We start from the raw sequence: 18,236 nt of genomic DNA, 5'->3' as shown, positions 1-18,236 counted from the left end.
TTAATTACAGGACAATGGTCCGTCTGGAAATTTGTATACATACATACAGCCATACACACACACACACACACACACCCACAACCCCAACCCCCACCCCCTTCCACACACCCACACACATACACACACGAATACATGCAAATTCTTTGCTTGGCTGAAAATTGGGCTCATGGGATAGCTCAGATATGTGTAATATGTGTGAAAATGACAACATTCTCATTAACGGACAAAATCGTGACCTTTCCAGTGGCACACCATAATGGGAGCTCCCACTTCCAATTATACAAGTTCTCACATAGTGGAGTCTGCCAGAGGTTCTGGATGGAATAGTGAAATGTGGATAGATTGGTGACCGAAAGGATGGGAGACCTTTGCTAGAAGAGGTCATATAGAAACCAGATGCAATAAGGAACTCATAAAAGCCACACTTGTTGCTGCATATTGTGCACACTCTACTCTCTAATCAACTCTCGAGGGATGCCCCAGTAGTGAATTACCTCTAATATGATCTTTTTATTGAAGGCCCATGGTCATCATTGGGAAAAAAGTGCAATACGGAAAGAAGAATAAGGTTTTAAAGTGAAGTTATAATTGCTGGCTTGGTTTAGGAAATTCAAGTGGTGCCATTCAAGGCTGAGGCTAAACAGACTGTCTTTAACAGCTCATTTGGGACAACAGCTGTTTGTGAGTAAATCTGTGGTACCTGCTTACAGGCAGTGTACCACAAACTGTTTAAATAGTGTTGGAAAATCATTCGATAACACATAAGTACCCTAGCAAGAGTTGGGTAGAGAGTATAATCTTAGGTAAGATAATACTGAGGCCACAAACTGTCCACGATGATTGGAGAAAGATGTTTTTATTGTTGTTGCATTCCTGGCCAGTAGTTTCCACAAGTAAATTCTTACCTGAGATTTATGCCCCCGGTTGACAAAGGTACAGACTGGATTGTAAGCGCCTGTCCCACAGACATACAGCTGTGTTCTGTTCCATGGCTCAATCAAGCGGATGAAGTTAGCACACTCTTCCTGGAGAGATTAAGAACATACCAAAATTGTTTCAAAATAGCAAAAAAACAAAACAAAACAAAAAAAAACTCAGTTTTATTCTTCCAGCCATGCAAAAATACAAATAAACTTCTAAATATCTATAATGTCACCCTAGATGGATGGATGTAAAGGTATCTTATTTTTATGCGTTTGTCCACAGCCCAAAGATGAGTGTCATTTGAATGTTTTTCAAATTCCAGTGATGTAAAATTATATTTGGGGTAACTGCACACTTTTAACTGAACACATATTCATATAAAGGCTGTCTAGCCCATGGAAATAATCCAAATCTAATGACTTGTGTTGTGACTATAGGTTTGCTGTCAACAGGCGTACTTACATTGGCGTCTTTCCCACTTACGAGGCATTCCATCTTTCTTCGTTCAGACACTGGCCAGTGGATCTATGAGCAGGAAAATGTTTAATATTCGCAAACCTTTACACGTCGCTTGCATCTATGGGCGTTTCAGTCGAAATCTGCGGTGGACGTCCACCAAGGCTAATATTAGTCCTGTAGGAAATGTCCTAACCCAATAACAGCCTTTTCATGACTCACAACAGGAAAAGTGAATGTCAAAAAAAAAATTTAAATTATATTTCAGCTAACACAAATGGCTGCTGCTGGTGTATTGGAGCAGTACATGTTGCCGTGAGGGCAGCTGTGAGAGTTGAAGTAACACGACTTGCTTCATTTCAATGTTACAAAGACGGTGAGGGGGAATGCGTGAGAGGAAAAAAAAGAGTTCTTACAATATGAGGAGCCTTGTTTATGTCATGGAGATCCAGGGACAGGATATGGTCCTTGCTACCTATGTACATGCGGTCATAGTCCTCATCCATCCGCAAGATCCGGTAATCAGATGTGTTGAGGAGGTAGGCAAAATGATGAGCAGTACCAGTAGATCTCAGCTCTGTATGGAGGAAGAAACACTGTGTTCCCATTTTTCAAAAACGTGGTGCACATGCATTCCAAACATTCTTCATGGCACTTCCACATATCCGTTTGGAGCTATCACACTGATGTAACTTAACCCCGTGCATTAGGAAGATGTGCTACTGAGCATCTGTCACAAGGTGTTGATGGCTTAATACCACCTGAGTGGATCTGAAGATCTGGAAAGTCTTTCATCAAAGGTTGTCTATGACTTCCATGAAAGAGACACTGTCAGAAAAAATCCTACAATGACATATCACATCTAAGCCCCTTACATACTGGTCATCTTAGCAGTCTTTTTAGTGTGTAAGGTACCAATGTGCAATTGGGGGTTGATGTTGACACGCGAATATGCCATCTTCCGAGGTAGTATGAGAGGCGTAACGCCGCAAGGGTGTAAGACGAGTGTGAAGTTTTACACCTGAGACTCACTGCTCGCACATGTAGCGCTGGAATCGCCAAGCATCTACTAATCTGAATGTGCAAAGCACACACACACTTCGGACTACTCAAGCGCATATAATGTTGATGGTGGGTTTAGGCGTCTTCATTTCTACTGAACACAGTTTCGTGAAGGTCAGCCTGGAGTGTGCCTTTGGTAACACAATGCAGTAAACATGTCCTCTCATGTTGAGAGTAACCCAATCTTCCAACAGCTATCTGTTGGAGTGTTTGTTTGATACGGTCTTCTGGGTTCAGCAACCTCCTACAAGCAAAGCAAGGAGGCCATGCCACACCATGGGCAAACACACTCCTTGACAATCAATAGGGGAGAGGCATTAGTGGTTAGAATTTGCATACTGTTGGACAAACACAGAGGTTCCTCTGGAACTGGCTGGAAGGTCTATTTCTGTTTCGCCTTCATTCTACAGACAACATCAAGTTGAAAGAGAGAACTCCACTTGAGGTTACCCAGAATCCGGTTTTGTTGATTTAAGAACCAAAATTGTGGTAGAAGGAAAACAGAGGACTAGCTGTCAAATAAAGTAGCTTTCGTGGACCATTATATGTAATGCATCAAAAAGACATGCGACAAAAGAATTAATTAAAAACTGTTATCTCAACTATTATAATGATTTTCATAAGCTTTAAAAGACTGGCCATGTATTTTGCATGACATGATTTGCATGACAATTTGGGAAACATACTTTTTAACTGTCAAAATGTCCACAATTGTGTCTTAAAATAAAGACCTTTGTGACCATTGTGAGACCTTTACAAAGTGACTCATCATGGAAGCTGATATCACTCAGTTTTTTGTTTTGTTTGTGTTTTTAGCCAAAAGTAAATTTAAAAGGTTTACACCAATAAGCAAACATTTCAAAAAATTACATTTGCTATATTTGGGAGGATTGATTTCATAACAGTGCCCACCAAGGGAATGTTTACATGTCAGCAAAGTGATGGACAGCTGTCAAAGCCTTGTGCAGTGGAACTCAAACATATGGCCTGACCCTGTGATTATTTGTGTTGGAGACTTAAGTTGAATGATGAGTCCCAATGCACTCAGTCAAGCTGCTGTGTTTGTGTCTCTATGTGTGTATGACTAAGAACACAATGGTTGCACACATATTGCACATGCACACACATTCTGAGGGCCAGTTAAAGTCCTTCCTGAAGCAAGTTTTCAGCAACTCTTCAGTATGTTTATTGTAGCTGGATGGGACCTTCTGCCAGCTGAGGCGGGAATGTGACCAGTACATAGCAACAACTCTCTGTACAGAGAACTACACGTTCTCAAACTCATCTGATGAATACATTATATGGTGTGGTCTTAATGTACTACACAGCAAGATTGGCATCTGACTGTATTCTCTATTTCTTATGTACAGTCCATAACTATAGGATTTGAACACCTACAGTATGAGGTGATGGTGTTGTTGAGGAAATCTAAGCCTCCGCGGAAACTTTGCTCTTTCATTACTGTGAATGACTCAGAGCTTAAGTCTTTGACACTGTTCAGACCTGACATTAATGTGCATCTCAGGTTATCCGATTACAAGTGGACGCGTTAGCTCACGCCTGGCATCTGAGTAGGACTAAACACGTGCCTCTCGTGACCACTTGTGAGTAGATGTCACTCCCCTGCTCTATTAAAATAAACACTGACATCATTTATTTTTACGTGTGAAGACAGAACTGTGATTTTATTCAGCAGAACGCAGTACCGGACTTCTCCTTCCTTGTTTGACAAGGTTTTTAAAAGTGGCTTTCAATACATCCATGAAGGGTCCATTAATATGCACCATTTTTATATGAAAATGGATAAAGCATGTGTTCTTTTGTACACGTTTACATATCAAGATTGCTTTGGAGCCAGAGAAGTAGACTTTGGAAAACTGGTCTGTAAGAGGAATTTTTTGAAGACGCTAAAAACAGAAGACGTGTTTATGTTAAGTGTTTAGTCTGGGAATGCTTACGTCACAGCCAAAAAAACAATGGTGGACCCAGAACTGGTGTTGCAGTTGTGCTCCTTAAGATAATTGGTTTGATAACACTTCCTTTCAGCAACATGTACACACCAGTGACTACACTAACAGTGTGTCCAGGGAGAGCTGCATTACATTAACTGCATGCAGAAAACCCACCACAACAACATATAGTTAATGATAAGTCAAGGTGTTTCATTCATCTACGTTGTCTGTTTTATAATAATGATGATGATAATAATAATAAGAAGAAGAAGAAGAAGAAGACCCTCCTTGAGCTTTCACCTTATCGTGGTGGAGGGGTTTGTGTGTCCCAATAATCCTAGGGGCTAAGTTGTCTGGGGATTCACGCCCCTGGTAGGGTCACCCATGGCAAACAGGTCCTAGGTGAGGGACCAGACCAAGCACAGCTTCAAAAACCCCTATGACAAACAAAATAAATGGACATAGTTTTCCCTTCCCCGGATGCGGGTCACCGGGGCCTCCCTCCAGGCCTGAAGTTGGGCTCGAAGGCGAGGGCCTGATGGCGGGGCCTGCACCCATTGGGCCTGGCCGGGCACAGTCCGAAAGGGCTACGTGGGTCCCCTTTCCCGTGGGCTCACCACCTATGGGAGGGGCCATAGCGGTTGGGTGCATTGTGAGCTGGGCGGTGGGCAAAGGCGGGGACCTTGGCGATCCGATCCCTGGCAACAGAAACTGGCTCTAGGGACGTGGAATGTCACCTCTCTGGCAGGGAAGGAGCCTGAGCTGGTGTGTGAGGTCGAGAAGTTCCGACTAGATATAGTCGGGCTCGCCTCCACACAAGGCTTGGGCTCTAGTACCAGTCCTCTCGAGAGCGGTTGGACTCTCTTCCACTCTTGCCCACGGTGAGAGGCGCCAAGCAGGTGTGGGTATAATTATTGCCCCCCTGCTCGGCGCCTGTACATTGGGGTTCACCCCGATGGACGAGAGGGTAGTCTCCCTCTGCCTTCGGGTGGGGGGACGGTTCCTGACTGCTGTTTGTGTCAGGAACCGCACCAAACAGCACTTCAGAGTACCCACCCTTTTTGGAGTCCTTGGAGGGGGTGTGCTGGAGAGCACTCCCGCTGGGGACACCATCGTTCTGCTAGTGGACTTCAATACTCACGTGGGCAATGACAGTGAGACCTGGAAGGGCGTGATTGGGAGGAACGCTCCCCCCCGGATCAGAACCCGAGTGGTGTTCTGTTATCGGCTCACCACGGATTGTCCATAACGAACACCATGTTCAAGCATAAGGGTATCCATACGTGCACTTGGCACCAGGACACCCTAGGTCGCAGTTCGATGATCGACTTTGTGGTTGTGTCATCGGACATGCGGCCGCATGTCTTGGACACTTGGGTGTAGAGAGGGGCGGAGCTGTCGACGAATCACCACCCGGTGGTGAGTTGGCTCCGATGGTGGAGGAAAATACCGGTCTGACCTGGCAGGCCCAAACGTATTGTGAGGGTCTGCTGGGAAGGACTGGCAGAATCCCCTGTCAGAAGGAGTTTCAACTCCCACCTCCGGCAGAACTTCACCCACGGCTCGTGGGAGGCGGGGGACAGTGAGTCCAAGTGGACCATGTTCCACGCCTCCATTCCACACGGCCGACTGGAGCTTTGGCCGTAAGGTAGTCGGTGCCAGTCGGCAATCCCAGGACCCGTTGGTGGACACCAGTGGTGAGGGATGCCGTCAAGCTGAAGGAGTCCTATTGTGCCTTTTCTAGGCGCAGGCAAGGCATAGAGGGGGTCCGGTTTGGTGCCCTCAGTATTGCATCTCTGCTTTTTGCAGATAATGTGGTTCTGTTGGCTTTATCAAGCCGTGATCTCCAACTCTTACTGGACTGGTTCGCAGCCAAGTGTGAAGCGGCTGGGATGAGAATCATCACCTCCAAATCTGAGAGCATTGTCTGCAGTCAGAAAAGGGTGGAGTGCCCTTTCCAAGTTGGGGATGAGATCCTGCCCTAAGTGGAGCAGTTCAAGTATCTTGGGCTCTTGTTTACAGGTGAGGGAAGAATGGAATGGGAGATCGACAGGCGGATCGGTGCAGTGTCTGCAGTGATGCAGTCTTTGTATCGGTCTGTTGTAGTGAAGAAGGAGCGAAGCTCTCAATTTACCGGTCGAGTTACGTTCCTAACCTCACCTATGATCACGAGCTGTGGGTCGTGACCGAAAGAACAAGATCCCGGATACAAGCGGCCGAAATGAGTTTCCTCCGTAGGGTGTCTGGGCTCTCCCTTAGAAATAGGGTGAGAAGCTCAGTCATCCGGGAGGATCTCAGAGTAGAGCCGCTGCTCCTCCACATCGAGAGGAGCCAGATGAGGTGGCTGGGGCATCTGATTTGGATGCCTCCCGGACGCCTCCCCGGTGAGGTGTTCTCGGCACATCCCACTGGGAGGATACCCCGGGACGACTGAGGACACGCTGGAGAGACTATGTCTTCCGGCTGGCCTGGGAACGCCTCGGTGTCTGCCCGGTAGAGCAGGATGAAGTCTCTGGGGAGAGGGAAGTCTGAGCTTCCCTGCTAAAGCTACTGCCACCCCGACCCGACCTCGGATAAGCGGAAGAAAATGGATGGGGGGATGGATGATAATAATAATAATAATAAGAAGAAGAAGAAGAAGAAGAATGGATTTTATTTGTAAGTGCCTTTCGTGACCCTCAAGGACACTGCACATAAAAAGCAACAATAAAAAACTGAATTATACGGACAGAATAAAACAATTACATAAAACAAAACAAAAACAGGGCAGTGGAGTTACAGTCAGTAGGCGGTCTTCAACAGGTGGGTTTTTAGTTTCGTTTTAAAGGTGGTCAAAGAAACTGAGTTGCAGAAGTTTGGTGGCAAAGAGTTCCAGAGCTGCTGAGCAGAGCGACTGAACCTAGAACCTAGAAACTTCCAATTTTTTTCAGTATTGTTTCTTTTTTTTTTTTTTTAATATTCAAATTCACGTAATTCATGTCTAATGAATAGCTTGAAAAGGTACAAACTAAGATAAGTGGCAAACTTCCAGAGGTTGTAAAAACTACACAAGGTTGCCAAAAACTGAAAATTAATGCACTTTTCAGAATTATACAAAAAGTCACAGTCTACGGACTTTAACTTAAAACTGGACAAAAGAATAAAAGCAACACAACCTATAAGTGCCACACAATTATGGGAATTTCCACAACAGAGTTGGGAAGACTTTTTTGACAAATATTACCGTTCCATTTTAGAGATAATGCCACATGGGTGTTCAGCTGTTATATACGCGATGAGTCAAAGGTTTAGAATACATTTTTGTTTGTAGATTGAGTCCATAATCTCTTTTGTAACTTGAATAGTTTGTTCAGTTCGTTCATTTCAGAGTGATGTGAGAAGTTGAACTGCGTAAATTTCAATTTTAAAAAAGCTGGAAAAATTGGGGTGTTCTAAAACTTTAATAGCAAACTGTCCATCAACTAACTGCAGGGTATGATGTCTGGTAGTATATTTTTTACTCTCTTTATGGGGGGGGGATCGCTTTCTTCAAACTCTGCCTTCGGCCGTTGTGGGAAATTGGGAGAGCAGTAGCTCATGTCATGCAGGAGCCATCCAACGCCCCCCCCCCCCCCCCCCCCCCCCCCTCCACCAGAAAATGTGGTTTTCAAGTCAGCATTCAATTGAGGGTGAAAAGACTGTTGTTATTCTTGATCCCTGGGGTATTTTGACAAAAGCATGTCAGAAACATGTTCGGCACCATAACTGTATCATTTGTGGAAAAACTCTGATAGTATCTCCTTTAAAGGAGCCTATTATTCTGTGTACGGTTTGGTAAACTTTGTTAGGTCTACACTCACACAGGGGAGCTTTGTCTCATGAACTGACCAATTCCCTCTATAGTGCTATTAGTGGTGAAAGAAAGGGGAGGGAATAAGATCCTTGCACTCAGCATTACTTCAAGTCATGCACCTGTGTACTGATACTTGTGTGGTGTGCAGGTGGCAGACACGAGCTCTGTCTAAGGTTCAAAAAATAATAATAAAAGCATCCAGGCTACTCAGTCTGCTGAACAAAGACAAGAGTTCTCCAGATTCAAGGGGCAGTTTAGAAAGATGAGTTCTGAAGATATAGTAGTTTCATGTCAACTGCTGCAAACGAGACATGGGTCCCCACGTAAAACCGCACACCGAGCGATGCGGTCAAACCCAACTTAACTCTCACGCAGTGTTTGGGTTTCAGCAGCTATATTACAGGCGTGGGCGATGGTAGACCACTTGTTTCGCGGCAATTCCAATTTCAAAAAAACTGTTTGCAGACCGCAGTCCTCTCCAAGTTGGGGAATACAATTAATATGACAAGCCACTTGATGAAGCATCACCCGGAAATTATTCTTGATGTTAAACCAAGAAGCAAGATTCCCTTCCAAGAAACAAAAGAAATCTCGGAAATTTCACCTGCATTGTCCAGTAACTAGGTTTTTATTTCACAGGCAGATTGGTTATATTTTTGGCTAAAAAGTTATTGAATCAATTATCAGCCACGTCATCGTTTTGGTTCGTATCGTTCTCAATGAACTTATATTGTCCTTGAATAAAATTGGCAATTACGAATGATGATACAAATTGAATCATTGTTAAAATAAATTATTACACCCCTACATTATATATACTGTATGCTGTTTTACAACAATGTTTCACTATATTTATTATTTCATATGTACCTGTGAATGAGATAGTGAAGCGTGCAGTCTCACAGAAATGCACGCAAGTGATGTACAGAGCGTGCCAGGCATAGTCAGTAAATGGGGGCGAGGCAGTCTGTCAAAATATCCCCACTCTCTCCTTTACTCTCACCCACTTCATCTCTTTGTGGCAACCCGCTTCTTCCTTGACCATCACTCTGTGGTTTTATGGTTTAATAAAAGTGCTACAGTACAATATATTGTCAGTGGAGCATCAAAATCCAGCGGGTCGGTAGATTTGTAGGGCTCAATGTGGGCATGTGAGTTGCCAACTGTCACTTTTTTTTTTTTTTTTTTGCAATGGTGCAGTCCAGTGGCATTCGGCTGTATCGCGCATGTGCAGTGGGCCTTCAGGGAGCCTAATTGGCATACTGACTTCAGCGATGTCCAACAGAGATGTTGCCCGTGAACTGAGTGTTTATTTCTCTACCATAAGCAGTCTCCAAAGGCATTTCAGAGAATTTGGTAGTACATCTAATTGTGCTCACACTACAACAGCCAGGACCTCCACATCCAGCATCTTTACCTCCAAGATCGTCTGAGACAAGCCACCCTGACAGCTGTTGCAACAACTGGTTTTGCATTACAACTACACATTACAATACAAAAAAAAGGAAGGATTTTAGAGGGGCCTTTTTTGTGGCATATGGAACACCTAGGCAACAATTATGCTGTCCAATTATGCTGTCCAATCAGCATCTTGATATGTCACACAGTGAAGTGAACTGCTAATTTACACTTTTGTGTATATAAAAAAGTGGAAGATCTTTTGAGTTCAGCTCATGAAAAATGGGAGCAAAAACACAAGTGCGTAGGTATGGAGGCTGGGGCGGGCTTGAACCCATGCAGCTCACATTTACTACAAGACTGATATGAATCGATATGGATCGTCGAGGAAATATTGTTGGAGCAAGCTCAAGCCTTTGGACTTGTTTCTGTTTTAACACTGAAAATACAAGTCTGTGAAAATGGTTGATAAATATGTGCATGTTAAGTGTTCACTCTGGGCATGTGTGAGTATGTCACACCTGAGGATTAAATCAACAATTCTGTCTATTTAAGTGTTTTAGTAATTAAGTGATAGAAATACCTTAACTAACCCCGAGCACATCACATATTTGTTAGTCAACCTGAACTGTGTCCTGAGGCAGTTTCCAACATTTTAAGGAGTGTTACATCACACAATAGAAGGGCAGCAGCAATAATTAGGGTGTTTAAGAGGGGTGGGAATGGTGTCATGCTCTCACACATCAAAGGAAGCCTGTGTCAGGATTCTCCACCAAATATTTTCAGTGTTCAAGAGAAGTAAAAAAAAAAAAAAAAAAAAAACCCAAAAAAACAACAATATAGCAAATATATTGTTAAAAAAAATATATATATATATATATATATATATATATATATATATGCAGCAATGATGGAATTACCTCTAGAATGTTGAAAATTGGGTCAACACTAAAGCTGGCAAAGTGTCTTTGGTGAAATGCATTATGTTTGCAAGAATCAGGCACAGACAACACATAGTTGGACATTCACAGATTTTGCCAGAATTATCTTAAAATCTAACCACAACCGTAAATCCAATATCTTTTTTTTTTGTCCCATGGAAATATTTAATAGTGCATAGGACAAAACTGAAAACGACATTTAAAGAAGGGCATCTAGCTCCCTTGACGTACACTCAGCCTCATAACTGAGACACCCTTGAAAAAGGTCATCGGTAATGCTTGGTTGATTTCATCCACTTTTTCCACCCTTCTCTGTGAAGTCTGATTGAAATTGGCTCTTTGGGCAAAATACACTATTTCTGTCTCCGCTACTCAAGATGGCCATGATGTTCTGTCAGCTTTAGCACCACAGGTTGACAAGGAAGAGTAGCATGTTTCAACTTAATCGAAAAGGGATAACTTTCCAGCTGTGTAGAACCCTAACTTTTTGCGCAGAGAAGAACTACCTTGGCACGTGGTTACAGTGGCACTCAAAGGTAAAGAAAAGTATGTGAACATTAGACACGACTACAAAGTTCCTTTTAGGGGTGTCACAATTAATCGATTAATCGACAACTAAATAATCAGCAAATTAATCAACAACAACTCTGATTTCATGTTTTCAACAGTAAATATTCTCTGGATTTATGTAGTCCTTCATGAGAGCAGACTGATTATCTTTTGTGTTATAATGTCAAAATAAGACAATTGCTAGCATCTGCTTTTACTTACGACTGGAAACAATACATTTTCCCTATTTCTGATGGATGCCACTGACTTTTAATCCAAGCCACAACTAAAGGAGATGACACAGTGCTGATTAAACCTATCAGCTCCTCTAACATCTTGCTGTATTTGTCAGTATTTGATTTTTTTATTTAGTGAATGCCCGATTCATTTTCCGCGCTGCCCCACTTGGTGGCGCACCGAGAATAACGGCACAGAAATGACGCATTTTACCTAGCGTTGGGAGGAGCGTTTCACCTTGTCTTTTGTTAAAAGCTCAGGAAACATTATTTTGCATTTCTGTAGCATAAAATAATCATACAATAATTACTGTGTTAACGAAAACAATAATAATAATAATTGCAGCTTACGCGGGAAAAAAAAAACAAAACACTTTCCAAGGGTCTCTTTGCTGCCCAACAAGGTTTTTAAAGTACAGGTACACTAAAGGTACATTAAATACATGCACCGAACAATGCATGCACAAACGCAGCAATATTAAGGAATGACTTACTCTGTCTGCATTGTACTGCTTGGGATATCTCTGTCTGACATCTTCATCACAAATGAAGACACGCTTCAATGATGAAAGAAAACAATAACATCCATCTGCTGCGACCAAAATCCACACGTCTTCCTGAAGACCCCTTAGCTGCCCAACAAGGTGCATGACGTAAAATAAGCAAAGCTCAGTAACATCCGAGCAATGGGTGCACAAAACACAGCAATTATAGTGAATTTACAACAATTGCCTCTTCTAAAGAATCTCTTTTGCCCCACTGGGTATCCTTCCAAATAGAATAAAAATGTTGTAGAATATTCACATACAAGGGGTCCCCTACGTCATATCTAAACGACGGTTTCTGTTGTTGTAATACTGAATTCCAGCCAAGTGGGCGAGAGAATTTATAGCTTTAAACCTGAATAGTCAGTTTACTCTATGACGAAAATTATCGTTACTTGCAGCCTTAGTAGAAATAACCTGTAATTGACATGTAGTTCAACCTGAAGCAGCCTCAGAAGTGTACTGTACACGTATAACTAGTAGCCCTTCAGTAGCAGTCATTCTCCTATCTACATCAAAACCTCAAGAACAACCATGAGAATGGGTGGCTGTGACTCAGTAGGTAGAGCGGGTCGTCCAGTGACCGAAGGCTGTTGGTTCGAATCCCGGCTCTGACTGTCCGCATGTCGAACTGTCCTTGGGCAGGACACTGAACCCTAATTTGCCCCCAGTGGGCCTGGCAGTGCCTTGCATGGCAGCAGCCGGCCATTGGTGTATGATTGTGTGTGTGAATGAGTGAATGTGAGGTTTTGTAAAGTGCTTTCGGCACTGTGATAGTGTAGATTAAGCTCTATATAAGTGCAGTCCATTTACCATTTAACCTACGATCACATTTAACGGACGGAAGCTAAAACGTCTGCATCAGGCTTATCTTCACCTCGTATCAACCAGATTACAAAGCCGTCATGACGCAAAAGCAAGCAGCACCAGACGTTGTATTAATTTCAGAGTGGTGTTATATTCTAAAATTGTTGGTCTTGCTTAATAATGTACCTTTTTAGTTGTATTCTGTGTTAAAAAATAAATAAATAAAAAACATATATATATATGTATGTATGTATGTATGTATATATATAGCTCTCACACGAATGCATTTCAAAATATGTGGCTTTCAGGGCTCTCATAGCCAAGAAGCTTTGCGACCCCTGTGCTAGAATGGAAAAACAATGCCAGGAAAGGTCTATTACAACTGCAAAAAAAAAAAAAAAAATGTAGGGTTAATCAGAGGCAGTTTAAATGGTGGCAGGTGTGTGCTGACTACCATTAAACATTAGTTTGAATGTGATTGGTTAATTCTGAACACAGCCACATCCCCAATTATAAGAGGGTGTGTGCAGTTGTGCAACCACATTATCTTTGTTAATTTTACTGCTCCTCTTGGAAAAAAAAAAAATATATATATATATATATATATATATATATATATTATTTATTTATTTTTATTTTTTTTGTTCTCTAATTGAGTTCTGCAGATAATAGGTCACAACGGGCATGGTTGGAAAGGTTTGGAAATTATTTATCCTGGTCTAATTTTTTATACCGCGAAAACAAGTCATTTGAACAGTATAGACTTTTATATCCACTGTATGTCTTTCTATCCATATGCTTTAAAAAGTGTACTTATTTAGGCTGATTTAGCAAATATTTATTTCCTTATCATCCAATCCAGTGTTTCCCAACATTTATTGAGCTAAGGCACTTATGTTACATGAGAAAAATGTCATGGCGCAACACGAAACTACGTCACAAAAAGTATGAAAGAAAGCTCATATACTCGCAGGAAACTGTGATTTATTGTATTTTAAGAATGGCAATAGGTAAATACACTGGTTTATTTTCCCTTCTGCCATTGAATGGAAGAGCATTTAATTGTTCTGCTTGTCATTACACATCGCTGGCATCGATGAACACAGCTTTATTAGTAGTTAATAAATAATATCGTTTGGACAAATTTGGTGGAATTGGAAAATTTCCCGCGACACCCCAGATTATCTCTCACTGCACACTATTACTCAATTACTGAATGCAATCGCTTGGTTTTCTTTCGTGCATGGAAATGTATAGACCAGGGGTGGGCAAATGTTTTGGCTCAGGGGCCACATTGACTTTTAAAATTTGACACGCGGGCCAAGCCAGGACCAGATGCTTACATATAAAAAATAAACCAAAAAAAGACATTGGAGTGTTAATACTTAGATTTACTTTTAATGGGAACATTGTTGTTTTGTTGATCACCTTTTTTTGCCAGTGCATCAAAGTCTGGTGTTAGTTTTGTGGTGGAAATTCTCAGAACACATCTGAGGTGTTCATCACTCAGCTGGGATCTGAAGGCTGTTTTGTTGGTGTTCATCACACTAAAAGTCTGTTCACACACATATGTAGAGCCAAACACCACCAGCATCCTCTGTGCCATCATCTGGATTTTTGGAAATTTGTCTGCGCTTAATGAAGCATAAAAACTCATCCAGTTTGAGAGTTGAACTTCTCTTTTAAGACAGTATCACATTGGAGATCAATCAGTTCCATCTGCAGCTCCCGTGGCGCTGTTTCAGGGTTTTGTGTGAGTGGATTTTGGATGGCAGTTTGTCAGATAAAGGTGTTTTGCTGAGCCTGCAAGCTTGATTTTAACCGCTGAGCCGGAGCCATCAGTTCCTGTGTTGATTGGCTGTTAGCATAATCAGCATGCTTGGTAGAAAAGTGACGGCTGATGTTACATTCCTCTAAAACTGCAATGGTTTCTTAACAAATTAGACATACAGCCTTTGACCGGACTTCAGTGAAAAAGTATTTAGTAGTCCATTATATATTAAACATTCGGCACTCACTGTCGACTTTTTCTTTGGCCACTTCATGGTTGAAGAAGGGTTCAGCGCAGTAGCAGAGTAAAAACAGAACAGCCAAAGTCAAGTCAATGTATCACTGTACCTACTGCACTACCTGGTGGAACCACTGAGCATTACAGCACAACCTGGTGGAACCACTTGGCATTACAGCACAACCTGGTGGAACCACTTGGCAGTACAGGACAAGGTCAAATGAATGCAGTCATGATTTTGATATGATTTGGGCGATTCTGTACCAATCTTTGGCGGGCCGGATTGAAATGATCAATGGGCCGGATGTAGCCCGCGGGTCGTAGTTTGCCCACCCCTGGTATAGCCTATGGTGTGCTGGTGTTCATGAATGTGATTGTAAAGGTTGTGCAGGTCATGATCATAATCTTGGTCTTAATAAATAAATACACTGCAGAGCATTAGAGCAATAAATCAAAATTATGACCTGTCCAGTAGAAATCGTACGCTAAATTAAATAATGCTAAATGAGCATGATCCTAGATCATCAGAATTGGCCCCTGTCCAGCAGGTTATATGTAAAGGTGCTGTGGTTTCCCGCGTTATCTATCCAGCTGAAGTTTCTCACGGTGATACCCAGTATTAGCATGATAAGGCAATACCTAATACAGTATAAAGGCAATCAGTGAACACACCATCAGGAAGATTAGAAACCTGCTCCTCCTGCATTTGGTGTGTATTCACTGCATGTGGCTGCTTTTTGTCACAAAATCCAAACTCTAATCAGTGGAGCCACAGTACGTTCCCACACTAAACAGCATCCTTTGGCACAATTTGTGTTTGGGTTAGACATTCACATGGGTTGTTTAGCTTTGTGTAAGTTGCACTTCAAAGGCAATAAAGGAGATGACGCCATAGTTAAAGTATGTGATTTCTGTGTTTGTGGCTAGCTTTGCTCGTAAATGAAAAGGAACAGCATCGAAGCACAACACCTGTTTTCTGCAGTTTAGGGACGCTGTGGGCTGGAGAATAAAAGTGCAACCAGAAGCTAAGACACTTTGTGTCACATCAGATTGGGAACATTCATCAACTAACAAACATCCTGAGATGAGCCACCATAGTGGTCATGTCAAGGATAGAGCGCATTGCCCACAAATAATTGTTTATGAAGTGTTCTCAGAAGCTTGGTGACACTTTCTTTGCCCTCTTTGTACAATTGGTCTGACAGAAAAAGTGTTTAAGGTTTGGCCTCACTCAAGTCCTAAATTAACATTTGATGCAAGAGGCAAGATGCAACACCTTTCCTTAAACGCATTTAACATCACTTACAGTATTTGTACAGTATCTAAGGTACACGCCAGAATGGTCATTATTTGTAAAAAATCAAACACGAGTGTTGCAGAACATTTCGGAATACAAGCTTGCAACCTTGAAAATATAAACTGACTAACATGACTCACTGGCCTCGCTCAATGTTACTGTGTTTTAGTCAACGTCACATTCATACAGTATGTAAGCATCTTATTAATCATTGTAAAATTGTGGGGAATATGATGAAATCATTCCCCACTAGCACTCACCCCTTTCTAATTGCTGATATGATAAAATATACATTACACACACAACATGCAGTCCTATACCACTGCAAAATCATTCAACTGTATGATTCAATACCTGACAATGTCAATCAAAACTGAGCAAAATTAACTTGGAAAGAAAGAATTATGATAAAACTCAAAATTATAATGCAAATAAAATTTATTTAGATGGGGAAACAATAATATCAGAAAAATCTTCATTAAGTGAATTTTATGTCTATTTTTACTGCACAAGTTGTTAAAGAAGCTGAATCAAGTCAAGCTACTCTCCTTCAGCCTGTTTGTATTCTGTTGCTGTGAGCGCTCTCACAAGGGAAAAGGTGTGGACCTCTCATGTCTCAACAAGTTACATGCAATCCTTCATAATGGGTAAGTGATACGGGTGCTACCATATCACTAACTGTCTTCATTAACTACCACACTTGACCTCATAGGGTCCTGTAGATGCACTGTGTCCTTTTAAGGTATGACACTTCTTGTTTACCACCACAGGCACCTCGTTACCACCATGCCCCCTTCGTGTCCAGACACTCTCGTGCCGACCTGGGGTGCTCACCCGCTCTAGAATTAGGAGCCACTGTAAGCCCCATCCTCACCTATCCCCTGTCACTCCTTTGCTAATGGCACCAATTTGTATTCGCTGTCAGCTCTGTTGAGCTCTCATGCGAAAAGATGGTCTTATCACAGAGCTTCTGGCTACCGTCACCTAAGCTCCGCTGTTACCTGCCAAGCCCTGAATGCTGATGGACAGGCAAAAAAGAGTGAACGAGTATGGGTGTGGGAGTGCCTGGTGACATTTGTCTCTATTTACAAGTAAATTCTAAAAGCACCAAAGCAAACTAGCATGAAGATGTAATTTCATGTAATCTAGTTAAAAGAAATCAGTGCTGTATGAAACCACTTTACTACTATTGTTGGGACAACACAAACACACATTACCGCGCACACATACAAATTAAGCACCTATTGACTAGTAGTATAGCAGCATGGCAAGGCACTGAGGATCCTGGGCGAGGAAAGACAATCCTGTGGGAGCCATCCACACCGAGAGGTGCCACAGCCCGCAGCCACAGAGGACTGACTTTTGCCCTACACTTCAGACGATACACTAACATTGTATTGAAAAACGAATGGCGGTTAATTTAACTGCAACAACGCTACTACATCACCCCCAAATACTAATTTACGTCACTGCTCGAGGAGCATAGATGTAGACATTGGATATTAAACTACATTAAGATGTACAACACAACAGTTTACATTCCTTTAAAATTGGTTGTTTTATCAGATATTTTGACAGGATAATTGTGTTTTATTGTATTTTTATTTTATTTTTTTATCCATTTAATTGTTTTTCTATACAAAATGTGTATTATAAATAAATGGAGAAAACAGAGAATATTGCCATTAAATTCTTGTAATTCTTATTGGGATATACAGTACATTTTCATCTGGATATAAAATTACCTATATTGGGATATAACATTTTCTCCATATGACACAGCAATATGCAGAAACACCGCACAAGTACTTGATAAACCCTTCTTATTCTACAGACGAAATCAGATGGTTTAACTAACTTAACTGTCAGTCTCAGAATTCAATATCTCGGTGACCACGTTTAAGCATAATAGCAAAATTTGACTTTGATTGTAAAATGTTTTTCTCAGTATCCCCTGCCAGCAGCAATCATTCAAAACAGACATAGTTGTCCCAGATAGCCTACTATGCAGCAAAGATCAAGATGAGGATGACGTGGAATGTGGAGGAGAACTTGCAGGGAAGGACATCCCCCCCAAGAGTGTCTTCATATAAGAACACACATCTGCACAAGCGGGGTTGTGTTTTAACTGACGGCTTTTTATTAACCGTCTCCAGCTCAGCATATTATCCCCAGGTCCCTTTCCAAATGTCATTTCCTCCGGTCATCATCATCTTCTACTCAATTTGC

General features: G+C 41.9%; 1 protein-coding gene across 5 annotated transcripts in view; it reads right to left on the bottom strand.

The window, feature by feature from the left end:
- The window catches only part of sema3fb (sema domain, immunoglobulin domain (Ig), short basic domain, secreted, (semaphorin) 3Fb), an 85,533-nt gene that overhangs the window by 26,185 nt on the left and 41,112 nt on the right, over positions 1 to 18,236 (bottom strand). For all 5 annotated transcript variants that reach the window (XM_061784456.1, XM_061784455.1, XM_061784458.1 and 2 more), the window contains 3 exons: positions 1,797 to 1,957; positions 1,387 to 1,449; positions 906 to 1,025 (listed from right to left, as the gene is read on the bottom strand). In XM_061784456.1, coding sequence (XP_061640440.1) covers positions 906 to 1,025; positions 1,387 to 1,449; positions 1,797 to 1,957 — 344 coding nt within the window. The remainder of the gene's footprint in view (positions 1 to 905; positions 1,026 to 1,386; positions 1,450 to 1,796; positions 1,958 to 18,236) is intronic.

Source organism: Phyllopteryx taeniolatus, chromosome 9, assembly GCF_024500385.1.
Source record: "Phyllopteryx taeniolatus isolate TA_2022b chromosome 9, UOR_Ptae_1.2, whole genome shotgun sequence".
Lineage (NCBI taxonomy): Eukaryota > Metazoa > Chordata > Actinopteri > Syngnathiformes > Syngnathidae > Phyllopteryx > Phyllopteryx taeniolatus.
This window is presented reverse-complemented; position numbering and strand designations above follow the sequence as displayed.